We start from the raw sequence: 20,769 nt of genomic DNA on the forward strand, positions 1-20,769 counted from the left end.
CGCTGGAGTCTGGTTTTGAAGTTTTTCTGTTGTAATATTGCAACTTTCATGTCTGTAATCGCGAATATAGACTAACACGGCTGTTACTCTGAAACCTAAACTAAGTAGTTACTCTGCTGTCAGCCCTCAAGGGGCTTAATTGTGGAGGGTCTTGCGTGGTCCCCCTTCACACTTGTTTGAATTTCACTCATTCTGCATGGTTTTATTTCCTGTTTTTAAAAAATGGATATCCCTGGTAACATTGTAATCTCTCCATTCTCACAAAAGAACACAAGTTTGATTGTACATGTCCAGCACTGCAAAATCTTACTATATGGTCAAATATACATATTGTTATTCTTGTATTAGTAATTAGAATACCATCTTGTAAGACATCAAGGACTACAGTGAGAAGCTTCATATAGGGAAGCTTTAATCTTTAAAGTTTGTCAGTATAATAATATTACCAGAAGCTGATGTCATTTTAAAAGCAAACAAACCCCCAAACCATAAAAAACAAAAACTGAAACACTGTTAATGAATTCAGGTGTTTCAAAGGTCAACAAAGCACTGATCTTTCTGAATGCAGAAAGACTGTTGGTAAATGGGGTTATTAATCTCTGCTTTAGAGGAGTTTTTGAAGAATTTTGAGCAGTGTTAGAGAGACATTTGAGGCATGTGAAGCATAAACATAGGAAACATTTATGTTTTCCAATATTAGGCCATAGGTGATGTTTTGAGAGTATTTACATGGTTTCTCCTTTTGCATCTGTTGGAAAATACAAAAGAATGTCAAAATCTTTTTAAAGATTTTATTCTCCATGACTTTTAAAAAACATAATTTTGAGGGTTTGGGGCCCCTTTATTTAATTTAATTAATTTATTTATTTAACAAAAACAACAGTTAACAAATCACTCCAATGTTGAAATGACAAAACGGTTTAAATGAAGCCATGCCCTTCGTGCGAACGAAACAAACCCAAATTATATGCATCTAAACGCAATGGAGGTTCTCCATGATGTTAGTTGTATATATAGTCCCAGTTCCACCCTCTTCTGCCTTGTTGTTGTCTTGGGCAACAGCGTACTGAATGATACCCAAATCCAATTTTTTTTCAGGGAAAATGTCTTACTGCACATATTTGCAGGTCTTGGTTCAAAAATTTGCTATTGATTCATCAAGTAAGTAAAGAAGAAATTGCTCTATTTCAGGAAACTTTGTTGTAGTTCTCCATACATCCTGTGTTGAATCCATTTTTACTGGCAATATTTTGTGCTTTTAGATAGATTAGAATTGTTTTGTATCCTCTTACTATAGAATATTTCTGCTATAGAATGTTGAATGTGTGTTTATATATAGGTAAGCATCTCTATCTTTCATATTTTCAGTTAATATTTGCATTTCTGAAAGTAATAATACTGTAACTGTGGGGTCACAACTACATCATCTTACTGAATTATTTTTATATCTTACATAACAGAAATCCTCAGTCTCTATGTTTTCTTTTGTGGATTCATGAACTCTCACAGTGTCACATTTAATCACACTTTCCACATGCTGGGTATCCTGCAGGGCAGTAAATAACTTGAACCTACAGAGATAATTCCTTCATAGTCTGAAGCATGTTTAACATCTGTATAAAAAGAGGATATGAGTAACTCACCTGAAAAAAACCCACCTACATTCACATCTTAAAGCATGGTTTAAATCAAACTCAATGCCACTGTCAAATCAAGGTGGAAGTTACTCAAGACCACATCATAAAATAACATTGTTTACATAATTTAGTACCAGTGGCAAAGCAACCTGATGAGCAAAGAGAGTAACTGAATCATCTCTTTGTTGTAAAAAAGGGTAGCTCTTGCAAAGCACTTATGGAGCATTGCAGGAAACTCTCCATGCAAATTGCATACAAGATTGAGCTAGCTATGCATCACTACAAAACTCTGGTTGCAAATCTTTATTTGTTGCTTCCTGATTGGATCCAAAATTAGAAGTGGCATATGTTCCAGTTTTCATGTAACTGAAATCTCAGAAGAGCAAATGAATTCAGGTGATGCCTGCCAAAATCTCCCTACAACATCTTGCAAGATATAAAGATTATAAAACCTAATCCAAACCTTAGATGTGATTTGAAACTGACCAGTGCCATTAAACCTACTTTACTTTCAAATACTGCTCCTTTGACCAGTTTGTAAAATGGGCGTACACAGAATTACACATAGAAGGCTAGAGAGTCTCCAACTGCCACTACAGTAACAGGAGGGAATGGACAGGAAGCCAGGAATTTATGGACTGGTAGTGGCAGAGGTACCAAAATGAAAACTTAACTATTTTGTTTTAAATGACTGAATAGATCATATAGATTATTTTTAAAGTAAAATTCCCATTGAAGAATAATTAAACCAAACCACCCTGAATTAGGTGAAGCAAAGCCCATGCGACCTAATGGGGAGATGTTGAAGAAAGTTTCTTCTGCTAAAGTGAGAGCTGAAATCCAAATATGCAGGGAAGCAAGTCTGTCTAGATAGTTTGTGCTGGTCAAATAAAAAACGCTTTAGAAGTCTGTCTTTATAAGGATTAATTCCTTTTTCCCACCTGTAAATAAAGAACATTTTTGTATCATAGTAGTTATTTTGAGGATCTTTCGTTTCTCTCTTCATTCGGCATCCAGGGCTGAATTCAGACTTAGCTGAAGTCAGTATAAATCCGTTCAGTGAAGTCAAGAATGCACTTTGCTCTACTGTGTCTGAATTTGGGATTCAGACTGATTGTCTGGTTTGTTAAGTGAGGGAGGCAAAAGAACAACACTTAAAGAAATTGATATAGGCTTCTGTTTCCCAAATGCCATTGTTATAATAGCATTATTTTGTCTAAATTAATATAGTTAAAAGCTTTAAAGAAGTTTCTTTAATTTCAGAATACATCACAAATATTTCAGCTGCATATGGAACCCAATTTGAAAACATATCATAAAAGCTAGAGATGGGAGAGATTACATCATTAGGGGCCTGTGTATTTTTCTATAACAATGTAAACTTATTTGAGTTTTGCATAGAGTTAAAACAAGCTTTTACGTTTTTGTTGAAAGAAGACCAGATCCAAAGCCCTTAAAATCAGTGGCAACCTTTCCATTGACTTAAACTGGCTTTGGTTCTAATCCATAATGAGTGTTCTGGCCCAACTCAAATATTTTACCTTTCTATGCATATATTTTATTTCTCTCTCTTTTTTCCTTGCGCTGGTGGGAAAAACATTAACATGGGTCAGTTAACATTTTTATTTTTGTATTGTCATGTCAAATTTCTTCCAAACCAGATATCCGACATTAGTATCTTTTTAATTAATATGCAGCATCTTGTTGAACATGCTTCCTGCGTTACCTATCAGAGCTGTGGAAAATTGGCTTGTACTGCCAACAGAATATCTAAATGCCAGCAAACCTATGACTTACCTATTTTGCATACAACATTTACTCTGAGTCTGGCAATATATTCAGCACACTGCATTCTGACAAAGGATCAGATGGCTCAAGTTTTTCATAAAAGAAGAAAATACTGACATTTTCCCTCAAGATTTCTAGTTAATTTCTTATTCCTAATTTACATTTCAGAAGATGATTATACCTGAATTTAGTCTAAGAAATAGTTCACATTAGAATGAGTTCTGAACACCAACCATTTTTTTTTAAAGCTGATCATTGTCATTTTAGAAAAAAAGAAGTGAAAATTCAAAGCTACTTAAAGCTTTAATTTGATTGAAAATCCCTTTGAAAGCTTATGGGGGGGAAAAAAAATCTCACATTGGTAATTTTGTGTATATGTACCATGTGTTTTATAAGGCAAGGTTACATGTCCAAAACCAAAACCTGGATGAACAGAGAATGATGTGATTTTAGAGATTTTCACAGTACATTTCAGTTGTATAAAATAAATTCCTATCAAAAGCAAAAAATCCCTGAGCTATCTCATAAGAACGGCCATACTGGGTCAGACCAATGGTCTATCTAGCCAAGTATCCTGTCTTCCAACATTAGCCAACGCCAGATTCTTCTGAGGGAATCAACAGAACAGGCAATCATTGAGTGATCCATGCCCTGTTGTCCACTCCCAGCATTTGCCAGTTAGAGGCTAGGGACACCCAGAGCATGGGGTTTCATCCATGACCATCTTGGCTAGTAGCCATTGGTGAATCTATCCTCCATGAACTTATCTAGTTCTTTTTTGGGCCCTGTTATAGTGTTGGCCTTCACAACATCCCCTGGCACCAATTCCACAGGCCAACTGTGCATTGTGCGAAGAAGTACTTCCTTATGTTTGTTTTAAACCTGCTGTCTATTAATTTATTTGAGTGACCCCTAGTTCTTTTGTTATGTGAAGGAGTAAATCACTTCCCTATTCATTTTCCCCACAACATTCATGATTTTATAGACCTCTATCATCCCCTCTTAGTCATCTCGTTTTCAAGCTGAACTGTCCCAGTCTTTTTAATCTCTCCTCATATGGAAGCTGTTCCATACCCCTAATAATTTTTGTTGCCCTTCTCTGTACCTTTTCCAATATTTTTAAGCTGGGGTGACCAGAACTGCATGCAGTATTCAAGGTGTGGGCATACCATGGATCTCAGTTAATACATGAAGGTATTAATGCCTATTCTCTTAAACTGCTGGAGTTTGGGAAGAACCTAAATACATGAGATCAGAAAAAGATTGACATTTTCACTATTTAAGGGATCAATTGATACCATATCAGTATAAAAATGTAACTAAATACCAAATCTTGAATCAAGAGAAATTTTCATTTGGTAAAATAGTATCCCACTGACCTTGAGCATTGACAAGATTGAAACATTTCATTTCCATGTTGATCCTTTTAAACGTTTGTCTTTTTTTAAACATTTTGAAATGAAAAGTCATTTCAAAGTGAAAAATGCTGATGTAGTGACATTTTATGAATTTACGTACGTTTTGCCAAATTGATTGTTTCTAAAAAAAAAAAACCCACCAAAAATTTTTTAAAAAATCAAAACATTTTGTTTCAGCATTTTTTTAGAACAAAACATTTTAATTGTTCATTGACTTGCCATTTCAATTTTTTTTAAAAAATCAAATGTATAAAAATGATAATAATGGAAATCAAATGCTTCAATCTTGTCACAACAAATGTTTTGTTTTTTTTTGACTCAAAACAATTTTTTTTCAGCGTGTCAAAGTTGTCATTTAACCAAAAAATCCATTATTTGCCCATCCTGGATATACTACAAGCTTGAAGGGAAGTGCTACAGGTGCTCCCAGCACTAGAATCTAGAAACTAAAAGGTAAAATACACCAGGTGAATTTCCTTTAGCGGTTATGCTAAACAAACAAAGCAGTTCTTAGCCCAGCCACTAGAGGCAATCTACAACAGAGATTTAGAGGTCATAAATTCTTGGTGAATCCTCTTCACACTCTCCTCCTGCCTGCAGATCACTGCCCTGTGACCATCTCCTGCAGTTATCCCAGCTCTCAAGCTGCGTTCCTTCTTCACTGCCAGTGCTTAGGCAAATACCTCCAGCCTTCTGTTCCTTCTTGCATGCATCTTTTGGCTTTCTGCTGAGCTTGGTCCCCTCTGATCTCAGGTTGTACTTCTGTTTCCTGTCCTGGAGGAATTATAGATCTACTCTAGCAGCTGGGAGTTAACACAGTGCCCAGTAATGAGCAAGTAGCTTCAGTTTTCATTTTGCTTTTTATTTTGTAAAACATTTAGGTATTCTGGTCTGTCTTGGGTCCGGTACTATTCAATGTTTATATTAATGATTTAGATGATGAAGTGGAGAGTTTGCTTATGAAATTTGCAAATACCTTTCAAGCTAGGAGGGGTTACTAGCTCTTTGGAGGACAGAACTGGAATGCAAAATGATCTTGATTGGAGAATTGGTCTGAAATCAATACAATGAAATTTAATAAAGACAAGTGCAAAGTGCTACACTTTAGGAAGAAAAAAATCAAATGTACAAATACAGTTGGAGTATAATGGCTAGGCAGTAGTGCTGCAGAAAAGGATGTGGGATTGTAGTGGGTCACAAATTGAATATGAGTCAACAGTGAGATGCTGTTGCCAAAAAAAGGCAAATGTCATTCTAAAATGTTGTAACAGGAGTGTCACACGTAGGATGTGGGGGGTAATTGGTCCATCTGTCTCACCTACTTGGCACTGGTGAAGCCTCAGCTGGAGTTCTGTGTCCAGTTTTGTGTACTACACTTTAAGTAAGATGTGGACAAATTGGAGAAAGTCCAGAGAAGAGCAATAAAAATGATGAGGTTTAGAAAACATGACCTATGAGGAAAGATTGAAAGAATTGGGTGTATTCTGTCTGGAGAAGACAAGGCTGAGGGGAGATATGATTACAGTCTTCAAATATGTTAGGGGTTGTCATAAAAATGATCAATTGTTCTCCAGGTGCACTGTGGGAAGGACAAGAAGTAATTGGCTTAGTTTGCAGTCAGGGAGATTTAGGTTGGCTATTAGGAAAAACTTTCTAACACAGACAGTTAAGCACTGGAACAAGTTATCTAAGGAGGCTGTAGAATGATCATCAGTGGAGGTTTTTAGGAATAGGTTAGAGAAACACCTGCTAAGGATGGTCTAGGTATACTTAATCCTGACTTGGCCTGGGGGGATGAACTTGATGACTGCTTGATGTCCCTTTCAGCCCTACATTTCTATATCTTTTATGATTCTGAATGGTTCTCAACTACATCTGAATTTAGAACTTTTTAAAAGATCTGCCAGCTCTTCAAAGATATGCACACATAAGTGAAAATCTAACATTTTGATTTGACTATTTTTTCAGTCACATTGTGTCTATTGGCAGAAAGAAAAGGAGTACTAGTGGCACCTTAGAGACTAACCAATTTATTTGAACATAAGCTTTCGTGAGCTACAGCTCACTTCATCGGATGCATTATTATATAATCGGATGTCTTTTATATCTCAAGTGAGCTATTGGGAGCGGGGAAATATTCAGCAGAGTAAATAGACTAATAACCTCCTGCAGTATGTTTATTCAGACTTCAAAATAATTGCAGTTTCCTATATTTTAAGTTAGTAGCAATTTTTCTTTATTAGTCTTTTCATATTATAATATAAAAATAGTGCAAACATCTGAGTAATTTCCATATAGTTTTAATCCTGTTTAGTTCCTTAATCGGCTTCAGAGCCCAACAACTTCTGTATCAACTTTAAGAGTGCAGTTGTGCTTGTCAAATTGTATTAGTTATGCGGCAGATTCTACCTTCCGGGGTCCTAAACTATGACTGACCATGCAACATTTCTGCTACAAACAGTAATTTTAGATGACAGTATTCTTTTGGTTCCTGTACATCTAGGAGGCAAATGTAAGAGGAGAGGTCATTGACATCACATGCTATTACATAACTGGGTAAAACAAAAACATGTATTTCTTTGCTTTCAACTTGAGCTTTCATACTCTGGAGATATTTACATGTACATTACTCAGACAACATCACAGACTTAATGATACACTTTAAAAGAATTTCATCATTTACACGTTTTTCTGAAGCATGAATTCACAAGCAGCTTGTTGTGAAGTTTTAGGTGTTGTTAAGTTACCAATCAAAAACCAAATATGACAAAAATAATTTGATTGTAAAGACCAAGATCAAATCCACTGTTACAGTGAGACATTCTCTGTAGAAGTCTTAGAAGGATTTTCTTCTTGGAATTTACATAGCGTCACCTTTCAATTCAGAGAAGTCAAAGCTCTTGGCAATTGGGTGCTATCTAGTATTTCAGATAAAAAGGAAACTTGACCACTGAATGTTCTTCAGCTCTTAATGAACAAAGAGGTAACTGCCTTTTGTAAATATCAGAACCACAAAGATATCAACAACATAGAGGAAATTCAGAGAACAACAAAAGCAAAATAATTAAGGGGCTTGAAGGTATCAACTTCTGGAAAAGATCTAGAAAGCTGTATACAGATATCTTGGCCCAATGAGGACTACTCAGTACTATGAATATAGTGTATAGCTTTTTGATGGCTGTAAATGATGATGTGTAAGCAGTGGTGGAAGTAATATTAAACACTTACTGGTATGGGGGTCTGCCTCTGGGGCCCCAGAAGGGGCGGGACTGGGCTGGGGTCAGCCTCCCCAAGCCAGCCCATCCGCGCTGCCTGACCTGCACTGCCCAGGGCTCCAGCAGTGATTTGAAAGGGCCCAGGGCTCTGGCCGCTGTTGCGATAGCGTCTGGGAGCCCCAGGCCCTTTTAAATCGCTAGCCCTAGGGCAGCTGCCCCTTTTGCCCACCCCTGTCAGGGAGGGTGGGGGCAAAAGGGGCAACGATGTTAAAGTGCTGCTCTGGCAGCACTTTAACGTTGGCTGTGCATGGGCCGGTACCGGCTTCTTACTGGTACGCTGTACTGGCCTACTTTCACCTTGGCGTGTAAGATAATTATGGTGATCCCTAGACATATAACTGAGGGCTAGTCTACACTGGCAACACTAAAGCGCTGCCATGGCAGCGCTTTAAGATGGCTTGTGTAGTCACGGCAGAGAGCTCTCCCAACGCTCTAAAAAAACCCCACCTCCCACGAAGGGTGTAGCTCCCAGCGCTGGTGCACTGTTAACACTGGCACTGAAACTTGCTGCAGCCAGGGGGTGTGTTTTTTCACACCCCTGAGCGAGAAAGTTGCAGCGCTGTATATTGCCAGTGTAGTCAACGCCTTAGAGTAATGACTTGAAATTAAGCAATGGGAAACTTAGGCTGATGACCAGGGTAAGTTCTGTAAAACCGTAAGAGAGTCTCCCAAATGAAGTAGTGGAAACTCTGTTGCATAATTATTCAAAAATGGACAGCCAGAGCACTAGGGACATAGTGCAGGGACAGTCTTGCATTTGGTATAGTGATGAACAGATTATCTGATAAGTCCATATCTAACTGATACATATAGACATTAAATCTAAAGAACAAAAAGTTTATCATCAGACTGTATCTCTGCCTTACTGTTGCTAATCACTATGAATCCTCCTAAATCATTAGGTGACACATGTAATCCTTGACATCAGCGGACACCCTTCCCAGCATCCAAGCATATGCCAACAGCCTAAAGCATTTAAGTTCCAAACAAAAAGAGCTTACATCTGGTTATTAATAAAGCTGAGTTTTCTGTATGATAGTACAGCCCCCAACTCAGCAATAACTACAGGATTTTAGATGGCAGTCACTTGACTTATTTGTTCATTAAAGACTATCTAGGAATTGGAGGATGGAAAATGAAATATGCTAAAATATTACCTTTAACATATATTCATGAGTTTTTGAAAGCATAACATTTATAGCTAAAATAGATAAATCTATCAGAACATTAGAATATAGTTAGAAATCTCTCATGCACTGTGATATGAGTACACAAAATATATAGCAAGGCTATCAGTAGGATTTGAGATTGGAGGACTGTAACTTTTATTTTCCAGAAACAGGTATAGAAAGAGCATATATGTGTTTTGAGTATCTAATTTAAACTGACTTTTATTTCTTTATATTAATGTTAAATATATTATCCCTTGGTATATGGTTTAAATGACATCACTTAAATATATGCAGTGTTGTTGTTGGACCCAGGATATTAGAGACACAAGGTGGGCGAGATAATATCTTTTATTGGACCAACTTCAACTGGTGAGAGAGAGAAACTTTTGAGCTTACACAGAGCTCTTCTTCAGGTCTGGGAAACATACTCACTACTAAATACAAGGTGGAACAGATTGTTTAGTGTAAGTAGTTAAATATTTCAAGGGACTATTCAAGGTGAAGTGGCCCATTAACACACCTCCTCTCCCTTGCGTCCATATGACTGGAGGGAACAGCTGGGGAGGGTTAGTGGGTTACAGATTGTTGTAATAAGTCATAAATTCAGTGTCTCTTTTTAGTTCATGCTTTTTAGTGTCTACCAAAGTTATGAATTTCAGCTTCCAGGCTCGTCTTTTGAAAGTGTTATGCAGGTTTCCTTTGAGGATGAGGACTGACAGGTCAGATAAAATGATTGCTTTGTGAAAAGTGTTCACCCACAGGTGATGTGATGTTTTTGTCTTTTATCATTTTCCTGTGTATAAGAGACCTCTAGTCAGATTGTCATTGTCCGATAGTATATCAAACCTACAATAAACTGCATAGACAAAAGTATAATACTTTTTAAGCACTGTGGCCAAATTTTAAAAAGCAACATAGTCACCTAAGTGCTTAAATTCCACTTTCAAAAGTGACTTAGGAGCTTAAGTCTCATAGTCCATCTATTGATAGAATATAAATACTATATAAAATATGCCAAAAGAGGTTAAACTTCTGAAATCAGAATAGAAAAAAGACAATGTTCATGAAACATAGTCTATAGAAAAATGTGTTTGAATAGTGTTTGAAATTAACTTCTTTGCATTTCACCTCGTCTGAGTTACAAAGCTGAAGAATTCATGGGATGCCTTACAATATGGTTTCTGAAAGCTGTTTATTCACCACAGAAATATTGGAAGGCCATAGAAATTATAGAGACTGGAGTGTTTTGTTATTTTATTTTATTTTTGTTGTAAATCCCACTAATTCCTTTGTTCCTCTTTGCTTCAAAAAAGAGCCTTTCCCTATTGCATAATACGCTGACATAACTACACAGCAGCAATAGTAGCAGCATAACTAGGGCCATTTATCACTGCGTGAAGTAATTAATCTAAAGAACAAAAGAGACTACAACATGATAATTCAATTAAACACAGAAAGTGTTAAAATACTACCTCTGAGGCATATGCCTACTAAATCCAAGAACCCTTTTTATCTTTCTTGTACTGCACATAGCATATTGACTGCCTTGAGAAGAATCCTGTACATCTACATATTCAGTTTTGTTACTGGGAATGACAATATTGCAATAAAATGAATGCACCATTTAATGTGTACAGTATGTACATATCTGGCACTGGTTTAGAATAACAGACTAATGGTCAATCCCAGAGAGTTCAATGGGACTTTTGTTAGAATGACAACTGGAGACTCCTCTATTAGACTGTTACTCTTTGAGAATTTTTAGAAAATGGTATTATATGAAAGGCTTCTGTCAGGGGGTACCCACATCCCATCCGTCTCTGGGGGAGGTTTGGGGGATCAGAGTTGTGATACCTCTGCGGTTGCAGTCTACCAGATGGTTCTTAGACTGACAGCAGTACAGCCCGTGGGTCAGAGTCAATATGGCTGCCCTTGGGGTTCAGGGCTGTATAGCCTAATGGCCAGAGTCAATATGGCTGCCTTTGACATTCAGGGCCCGATGTACAGATACAGGGTCAAACACCAAAGGGGGAGTGGTGGCCAGGGTAGGGGAACCTGGGCCCACCCAACTCCACCGGTTCCCGGCCCAGAGCCCTGTCAGCGGCGAGTGCGTTGGCCACCCAATCAGTGGGGATCCTACTGCAACACGCTGAGCTTACATGGGTGGGAGATACAACTCACTCTGCCTCCCTGGGCCACTTCCTACCGTGTCTTCTGAACCTATAGGCCAGATATTATTGGGGTCTCTAGGTTCCCTGGTGCAGGTAGCTCACTAGAACTAACTACTCCCACCAACGAACTGTAGGTAGCAGGTATCTGGATTGGTCCCTGGGATCTCTCATTCCTGCAGTCAGGGGCTGTAGCAGCGCCTTGCCTGGAGCCTCCAGCAAGCGTGCTTCCTCCTCAGTGGCCAGCCCAGATTGAGCTGAGCTGCTCTCCTTTATTGTAGCACAGCAGTTGGAGCATGCCCAGCACGGTCTGAGGGGTAGGACTTGCTCTGCCCATAGTGTGGGGTATGCACACCCCGTCACAGCTTCACATATGATATAGTCTAAATCCAGTTTTACCTTCAGTCTTGATTTCAGTGGGAGTCCTTTATGACTAAAGACTACAAGACTGGCCCCAAAATAATACTCTGCTGACATGCTGATGATTTAATTTGAACCGAAAATGTCAAATAGAAATATTAAAGCTTTTAGTATTACACAACATGTGTAACATGTGACAATAAGACACTAATACATACATGCCTTTCTCCCATGCTGTAAGCTACAGTTGCCATAACCAGAGGTTCATGAGTTTCATACTTCATATTTCATAGAGGGGGCCTGTCAACAAGATGCTTTTGGTAGGGGTCTAGTCATTGAAATTCATTCCCTTTATTGGTTCAAGTGTGTTTACCTTCACAGGAAGGGTGTTGGGCAGGGGTGAAAGTAACTTAAAGGACTTACCGGTACTCCAGAGTACTGAGCCAAGATTTAAAGGTCCCAGGGCTGCGGCTGGAAGCCCCCGGGCCTTTAAATCACCCCTGGAGCTACCAGCTGCAGAGACAGCTGGGAGCTCAGGAGCTATTTAAAGGGCCCCGGGCTCCAGCAGCCGCTACCACAGCGGAGCTCCAGGACCTTTAAATCACTGCCGGAGCCCTGCTGCCACTACCCCCGGGGCTCCGGCAGTGGGGCTCAGGCAGCACTTTACAGGGCCCAGGGCTCCCCACAGTGACGGGAGCCCTGGGCCCTGTAAAGCACTGCTGGAGCCTTGCCACCGCTACCCCAGGGGCTCTGGCAGCAGGGCTCGGGTGGTGCTTTAACGGGCCCAGGGCTCCACCCGCTGCAGGGAGCCCGGGGCCCTTTAAAGCACCAGCCCGGGGAAGCCGGTCCGGTCTGACATGGCGTACTGGCTCTTGCCAGTACGCTGTACCGGACCATACCAGCTTACTTTCACTTCTGGTGTTGGGGGTGTTACAAGCTTGTATATGAGGGTAGAGGACTTGAGTTTAGTGTGGGGGTGCTTGGGTGATGATGGTGGCCTTTGGTATACAGGAGGTCAGACTAGGTGATCGAGGGGTCCCTCAGAGCCATAAACTCTAGGACTCTTATCACTTTTTTTGTTTTAGTTCATAGATGCTGGAACTAGGGATGTAGGGGTGCTGCAGCACTCCCTGGCTTGAAGTGGCTTCCATTATATACAGGGTTTACAGTTTGGTTCAATGCCTCTCAGCACCCCCACTATAAAAATTGTTCCAGCACCCCTGTTTTAGTTGGTAATTTCAGGTTTGAAGGTAAAAAAGATACTGTCAGCTTCACTGATTGGCAATTGTAATTTTATACATGTCTCAGTGTTCTGAGTAGGTGCGTTTCATCAGCTGTGGCCAGGGTTTTTGTAGAAAAAGTGTCTTTGTGGTATTTTTATTGTTTTTTTTTAAATCAGTTAAAACCTAAACAAATCAAAAATAGAATATTACCAACCTCACAGGAAAGTTATGCACCTTAGGCTCTGATTCTGGAAAGCACTTAAGTGTACACTAAAGTTCATTTCTTTTTATGTCAGTTTTTAATCATCTGCTTAACTTAAAGCACCTGCTAAAGTCCTATTAATTCAATGGGACTTCAGCTGGTGCTTAAAGTTAAGTAAATGCTTAAATGCTGTTCTGAATAGGTTGCTTTCTTGAACTGGGACCTTAAAATGCTAATGTGGTAGAGATTTTTGAGATCATTGGATGGACAGTGCTATAGAAGCAGCTTATTGTTGTTATTGATTATGGTATTGCAATTAATTTGCTTCCAAATCTCTAATCAAAATAATTTGACGTGTTCAGAAATAATTTGCTAGACTATAGGCCAGATCCTCAGCTATTTCAACTGGCCAAGCTCTGAAGCTGACTTTGACCCTATAACTTTCTAGAATCCTTTAGTTACACATAGTTATGAATTATGTACCAGTAACCACAAATACATATTATTATAGACGATAATACTTATCTATGCTGTTTTAATTTTTAAAAGTCCAGAAAGGCTGCAGTATAAAGTTACTTAAATATTAAATCCAAAATGTTACAATGCAGATTAATTTTGGGAATACACTCCAAAATGTACATTTAAAATAATCTTTGTATTTATTTCCTTTTTATAGGAATTTGCTGCACTGACAAAAGAGTTAAATGTGTGTAGGGAGCAACTGCTTGAAAAAGAAGAAGAGATTTCAGAACTGAAAGCTGAAAGAAACAACACAAGAGTAAGTATATAGTAGAATTTTTATGCGTGTATGCTTTTAGGACTAACTTTGTATGAAGCAGAAGGAATACAACTGTGTGCCTACACCTGTTAATTTCCTTTAATAATAATCATAATCCTGACATAAGAATATCAAGTTTGTAAGAACTTGTTTATTTTGTGTAACAAGATAAGTTTACTACAATTCTTCTACAAGAAAGTGTGATATATTTTATGTGAGGGAAACAAACCATTATAATTTTGACCATAATGTGCTTAATACACTTTAACCTGATATTGTGGCCCCATGAAGTTGATGGAAGTTTTGCTGTTGACTTCAGCAAGGCCAGGATTTCACAGTCCTGTAAAACTTGAGGGCCACATTCTCCTCATACTTACTTGAATGCAGAATTTGACTGGTAGTGTACATTGGTTTGTATTGTAATCGGGTTTGAAAACGTAAAGAAATCACCCGTTTAGATCTAAAATACTGTAGCTCTTGAATAATTAGTGCCAATTTTAAATGGGGGCATATCTGTAATATGTAGATAGGTGCATATATATTCATATCCATTAAAAATGCTGCGTGCTGATGCATATGGTTAATTTGATGCTGTTCATAAGTTTCTAATGGAAAGAATCACCCAAGAAAAGCTAATGGTCAATAATAGGCATTTACTAAATGAGAAATGCCATCTTCAGGGCACAGCAGGAGCTAAATCAAGCTCTGACATTGCCTAAGTTTCATGGTTTGCAAAAGTGGTGTCAATCTGTTCCTGTGCTAGGTGAAGAGAAAACAACAAGAGATTTATTAGGGCAACTAATACCAGTGAATAAAGGTTATAGAACGTGATGGCCTTGCTAGAGGGTACATTTGAAATCCTGGCAGCTAAAGTTAATAAACTTACCAATGTGTTATGGAATGGAGAAGCAGTTAGACATGGAAGATGAAGACCTAAGAGATGGGAAAAAAATACACTATATAGTAAATGCAGATAAACTAAATGTACTCATCCAAACCAAGGCTATGGAAAGAAGAATGGAACAACTTGACAATCAAGTTAGAGACACAAGGTGGGTGAGGTAATATCTTTTATTGGACCAATTGAACTTTTCACCCATATTGTCTCTCTAATACCATGGGACCAACACAACTACAACTGCAGACATTCAAGAATGTTTGAGATACCTTCAACTGTGAAACAAACACAAGTCTTATCCTGATGAATCTGCATTAGAATTACAGTAACTTTAAATCTCATAAACCTAAACATCGAAGTGTATGTTTTAGCACTATTGTGCATGTGCTATAAGTGACTTTGTAAAAATGACATTTGTTACATATTTATTTCCTCTCCATGATCTCGGTACCATATTAATTGAATTCAGTTTTTATTTTTTTATGTCAGCATTGCAAGGTCAACCTGGTATCTGCAAGAACAAGCGGTGTTGAGAGTTCTTTGTTGAATAAATAATGTGTGTCACAAACTGGCCGGTACCGTACTGTACAGTCACCAATCTTTTGCAGGTGGACCCATGTGCTTCCAAGGCCACTGGGCTTGGGTAGAGTCTAGTCACTGTTTCTAGTGCTAGGAGTATAGGGCAGACTCATACCTCTTGTTAGACACACTTCTTTGGGATGTGGAGTACCACCACTCAGCTCCCCTGTATCCTGAAATTAGTGTCTGAGACCTCCTGAGCCACTTTCCCTCTCCCCCTGTCGCATATACAAACTCCCCAAGAGCTCTGGCTAGGCTCTGGGCATGCTGAGCTTCTAGTTTAGTCCCTGTAGGGACAAAGAGGCAGGAAAGCAAAGAACACAGGCTTATCAAAGGAATTTCTTAACCACAGAATCTTTACTCTTAAAGCACTCAAGAGTTACAGATCTTTGAAAATAAAACCAAAGACCTGAGAAACACCCTTCATTGGTCTGATCTCACCCCTTCTGTGACTCTGAGGTTTGTCAGTGTTTCAGGCTAGGCAGAGACCCTCCTGTTCTAACCTTCCTGCAAGACCTCCCTAAAGGTGAGGATGGTCAGCCCTCTCACCCAGAGAAGTACTGCGCCCTTAAGTAAACTCTCTGTCTCTTAGCCATGTGCTTCACTGGGATGCTACAGCCCCCTCCCCCAGTCATGCTTACCTTACCTGCAGGCCTCTGCGTAGAAAAAACATTGTTCCATGTGGATGAGAGACAATCAAAGTTGCTGGCTCCAGATCAGTCTTGGTGCCTTCAAAGAAGTTTCAAACACCTTTCTGGACAGGGCACTGTCTGTAATTCAATACAATAAGCCACCCTCAGGCAAGTTTACAGATGTGTTCAGCATGTTACTCCAAAATAGAATTCACAGTCTGATACAGACATATGTTGTTCTCAGAATATAATGCTGCGAAAACAGCTTACTAAACAAACAAAAGTATTCTAATAAACTAATAATATAGCAAGAGCCAAGATATAGTGTGGCATTCGGAAGAGGAAACCAAGCCAAAATAAGTGAGACCAACTAACTCTCCCCTTGTTTGAACCCAGCCCCCTCACTACATTTGATACAACCATAGGCAGGCTTACCTAGCCTCTCCAGATGCTTTCGCTCTCAGAAGTCTTTATGCCCCTGTGACAGATATTGCAACCACATGCAGTATCTTTATGGACCATATTGTATTAAGCGTATGAATGGTGGTCCAGGGATTGTATGCAGTTCCAGGGTGGGGAGGTTGCCACAGCTCCTCCAGGCAGTAAGAACAGTGGATGAGGGGATGAATTATAGGTTATAACCACTTCCAGAGAGGTGCCACCCCTGGGAGAGGCTTGCATATACTGGTTCAAACTGGATTTTCCAGAGACCAACAGACAAAGAAAGGGCTTTTGGTATAAAAAGACTGTATTTAAACTGACTCAGGATCTTCTTTCTGATCCAGCAAACAGGCAGGATCTTCTGTCCAAGGGGGGCAACCCTTGCGGAAGGGTTGGAAAGACTTTGGCCTGCCAGGGCCCCATAAGACTGATGGGTGACTCCTGGTATGTTTAGTATGGCGTTTTATATCTGTGTATGGTTTTTGTTATGTTTTCTCTGGAGTGCTTTTACCTTAAGAATAAATGTGCTTACTGAAAAAGGGCTGTGTGGTAACTTATAACTGCTGGCAATACACTGTTCACAGAGAAAGCAAAGCACGGGCTCTGTCCTTTAGTCATACTGGCTTTCTGGGGATATCTCAGTGTAGCCAGAGAGCTGTGCAGCCTTAAAACCCTGGACAGGAGGGGGAGAGGCAAGGGTCTCCACCGGGGAGAGGTAATGGTTGCAAGCTAGAAACCTTAAGTGTGTGCCCGCAATGCACCATAGAGGAGGAATACAGGTGCAGTTATCCTGAAACTGTGACAATCTCTTCCTCTTTTGAAGAATAGAGCCTCTTAAAATGCCCTGATACTCTGATTTTCAGAAACAAGTTCTAGCCCAAATTCTTCACATGCTGCTGAGAGAAAAGGAAGGAGGAACTCCTGCCCGTATGCTCATTGGCATTCCATTCTATGGAAACCTTAAACTTAAGCACAAAGAAAGCAGGGTCTCAGCTCCCTGCCTCAGCCAGAGCCCCCCGGGAAAATGTCTATTCCTCCTCACAGTGTTTCTTAAGTTCAGCCCTGCAGTGGGTTTCTTCCCTGGGATGAGATACTCACCTTTGGCCTGATCCATGTGTTTTCTGTTTCTTACATTATCATAAGATACAGTAGAAATTAGGGCTGTCAATTGCAGTTCACGCTCGTGATTAACTGAAAGTAAAATTAATGTGTAATTTTCTTTAATGTGTTAATTGCATACCTGGGGGGGGGAGCGGGCAGGGAGGCATAGGTGGGGGGCTAAAGCCTCAGCCCATACCTAGATGCGGGGTGGGGCTGGAGCAGCCCAGTTCCGGAGGTGGCAGTAGGAGATGTGTGTGTGTGCGCGGGTGGGGGGGGGGAGGAGGGCAGGGGTTGGAGGAGCCCCAGCCAGCAGCTTCCCGGGGAGGCGCAGGGAGGCTGGAGCCTCACACCCCGAACCCTGAGAGGGGCTAGATCCCTAAGCCCCATGCTGGGCTGAAGCTCAAAGCCCAAAGGGGCTAAAGCCCCATTCCAGGCTGAAGCCCAGAGCCCCACATCCCGAGAGGTGCTGAAGCCCACACAATGCACCCTGAGGGGGGCTGAAGCCCCATGCTGGACTGAAGCCCCGAGCCCAATGCCCTGAGGGGGGCTGAAGCCCGGAGCACGGCTGAAGCCCAGAGCCCCCGGCCCTGATCCTATATTTGAAAATATAGAAAACCCCCAAAATATTTAAATAAATGGTATTTTAATATTGTTTAACAGTGCGATCAAAAGTGCAATTAATTGTGATTAATTTTTTAATCACTTGACAGCCCTAGTAGAATTATCTTTAATTTCAGAACATAGGTGGCAATTCTTTCAACATGTGAGGCAAAATAGAACAGTACTGGACCACCTGTATCTATATTGCCTGGCTCTGCACTGATGACAGCAAGACAAATATGTTTTTGACAGTAAAATCATTTCATGTGACTTTGAAAAAGTAGAAAGAGTAGAAATTTCTATAGTAACTTTTGTATTGAGCAGAGGCGCTGACTTTCTAATGTGCCGGGGGGTGCTTGACCCCCCCGGCTGTGCCCCAGGCCCTGCCCCCATTCCTCCCCGCCACTGCCCTGATCACGCTCCACTCCAGCCCCTCTTGTACCCCATTCTGCCCCGTCCCATGAGTGCATCTCACTCTCATTCCTTCCCCTCCCCGCAGTGTGTCCTGCATGCCACGGAACAGCTGGTGTGCGGCGGGCGGGAAACACTGGGAGGGAGGGGGAGGCACTGATCAGTGGAGCCGCTGGTGGGTAGAAGGTGCTGGGGGCTGGAGGAGGAGAGCTGGCTGCTGGTGCGTGCTCAGCAACCACCATTTTTTCCCCATGGGTGTTCCAGCCCCAGAGCACCCAAGGAATAGGTGCCTATGCTACTGTCTAATTTCAGTTTTGAAAGAATAACCAGCCCTACAGTATATGGAAAGGTATTCTAGGATCTTTTCTAGAGCTGGAACACAGACCAATGTGGTACATTAATTGTGATAATCTCAAATATCAGGGAATATCAAAGGAGGCCAAAACTAAAAATGAATATATATGTTATGTTAAAATGAGGACATTATTTTCTTTTCTGACCTGAGCCAGTTGATAATTCTTAGTTAAAGTATCCCTTCTTTTCTCAATGAAGTTGCAGTTTGTAATCAGAATGAATGTAAATGCAGTTGGGGGTAAGGATACAGTAAAGTATCTGCCTAAATTAACAGTTCAGTAAGCAAATTTTTTATATTGTTTCTGAAAACTACTGAAGAGTATACTGTAGTAAACTTGATAACATTTTTTAGTTACTTAATGCTAATGGGTAAGGTCCTTGTTTGTTTAAAATAGAAATTAAAAGTAACATTCCATTTGTCTTCTTCTATATTCTGTAAATATAATAGTTTGGAGGAGAAAAGCAGGACTCAGAAGTCCAAGGTAATAGATTTAAGAGAGAAAACACATTTCATGTGAGTTCAGTGTTTGTGGAAGGTGCTGGCTGACAGCCCTGGAGAATGATGGTCCCTGTACATAGGACATTTGCAGAACAAGAAGTGACAGTGTAAGCTTCCTCAAACTGACCTGCTGATCTGGAGGACCATCCAGAGCAAGAGGATAGCTCAATCTCTTTGCCTGTTTAATCTTTTGAGGCTGTGAACAAAAGGTACCAGTTACTGTGAAATGTGGTGGCTTTTTTGTGATTTAGATGGGAACTAGACATCAAGCACATGTCATAGAAGGCACTAAACATCCATCAGATGGTAACACACTTCTGTCACTAGTGATCTAGCTGGATATTTGCTAGCACTCTTGTCATAAATATAAAGGGAAGGGTAAACCCCTTTAAAATCCCTCCTGGCCAGAGGAAATCTCCTCTCACCTGTAAAGGGTTAAGAAGCTAAAGGTAACCTCGCTGGCACCTGACCAAAATGACCAATGAGGAGACAAGATACTTTCAAAAGCTGGGAGGAGGGAGAGAAACAAAGGGTTTGTGTGTCTGTCTACATTCTGTCTTTGCCGGGGATAGACCAGGAATGAAGCCTTAGAACTTTTAGTAAGTAATCTAGCTAGGTATGTGTTAGATTATGATTTCTTTAAATGGCTGAGAAAAGAATTGTGCTGAATAGAATAACTGTTTCTGTCTGTGTATCTTTTTTGTAACTTAAGGTTTTTGCCTAGAGGGGTTCTCTATGTTTTGAATCTAATTATCCTGTAAGGTATCTACCATCCTGACTTTACAGGGGGGATTTCTTTTTTTTTATTTCTATTTACTTCTATTTCTATTAAAAGTCTTTTTGTAAGAAAACTGAATGCTTTTTCATTGTTCTCAGATCCAAGGGTCTGGGTCTGTAGTCACCTAGGCAAATTGGTGAGGCTTTTTACTAAACCTTGTCCAGGAAGTAGGGTGCAAGGTTTTTGGGAAGTATTTTGGGGGGAAAGACGTGTCCAAACAACTCTTCCCCAGTAACCGTATTTGTTTGGTGGTGGTAGCGGCCAATCCAAGGACAAAAGGGTGGAATATTTTGTACCTTGGGGAAATTTTGACCTAAGCTGGTAAAGATAAGCTTAGGAGGTTTTTTCATGCAGGTCCCCACATCTGTACCCTAGAGTTCAGAGCGGTGGGATTAACCTGAAATCATTTTGAGATCCAGCTGAGATTTTTTTGAACTAGAAATACAGATTTTAAA

At 40.1% G+C, this 20,769-nt stretch overlaps 1 protein-coding gene across 7 annotated transcripts in view; it reads left to right on the forward strand.

Annotated features, from left to right (window-relative positions):
- PPFIA2 (PTPRF interacting protein alpha 2) overlaps positions 1–20,769 on the forward strand; it is a 617,960-nt gene that overhangs the window by 334,189 nt on the left and 263,002 nt on the right. For all 7 annotated transcript variants that reach the window (XM_074941964.1, XM_074941966.1, XM_074941963.1 and 4 more), the window contains one exon: positions 13,920–14,021. In XM_074941964.1, coding sequence (XP_074798065.1) covers positions 13,920–14,021 — 102 coding nt within the window. The remainder of the gene's footprint in view (positions 1–13,919; positions 14,022–20,769) is intronic.

Source organism: Natator depressus, chromosome 1, assembly GCF_965152275.1.
Source record: "Natator depressus isolate rNatDep1 chromosome 1, rNatDep2.hap1, whole genome shotgun sequence".
NCBI lineage: Eukaryota > Metazoa > Chordata > Testudines > Cheloniidae > Natator > Natator depressus.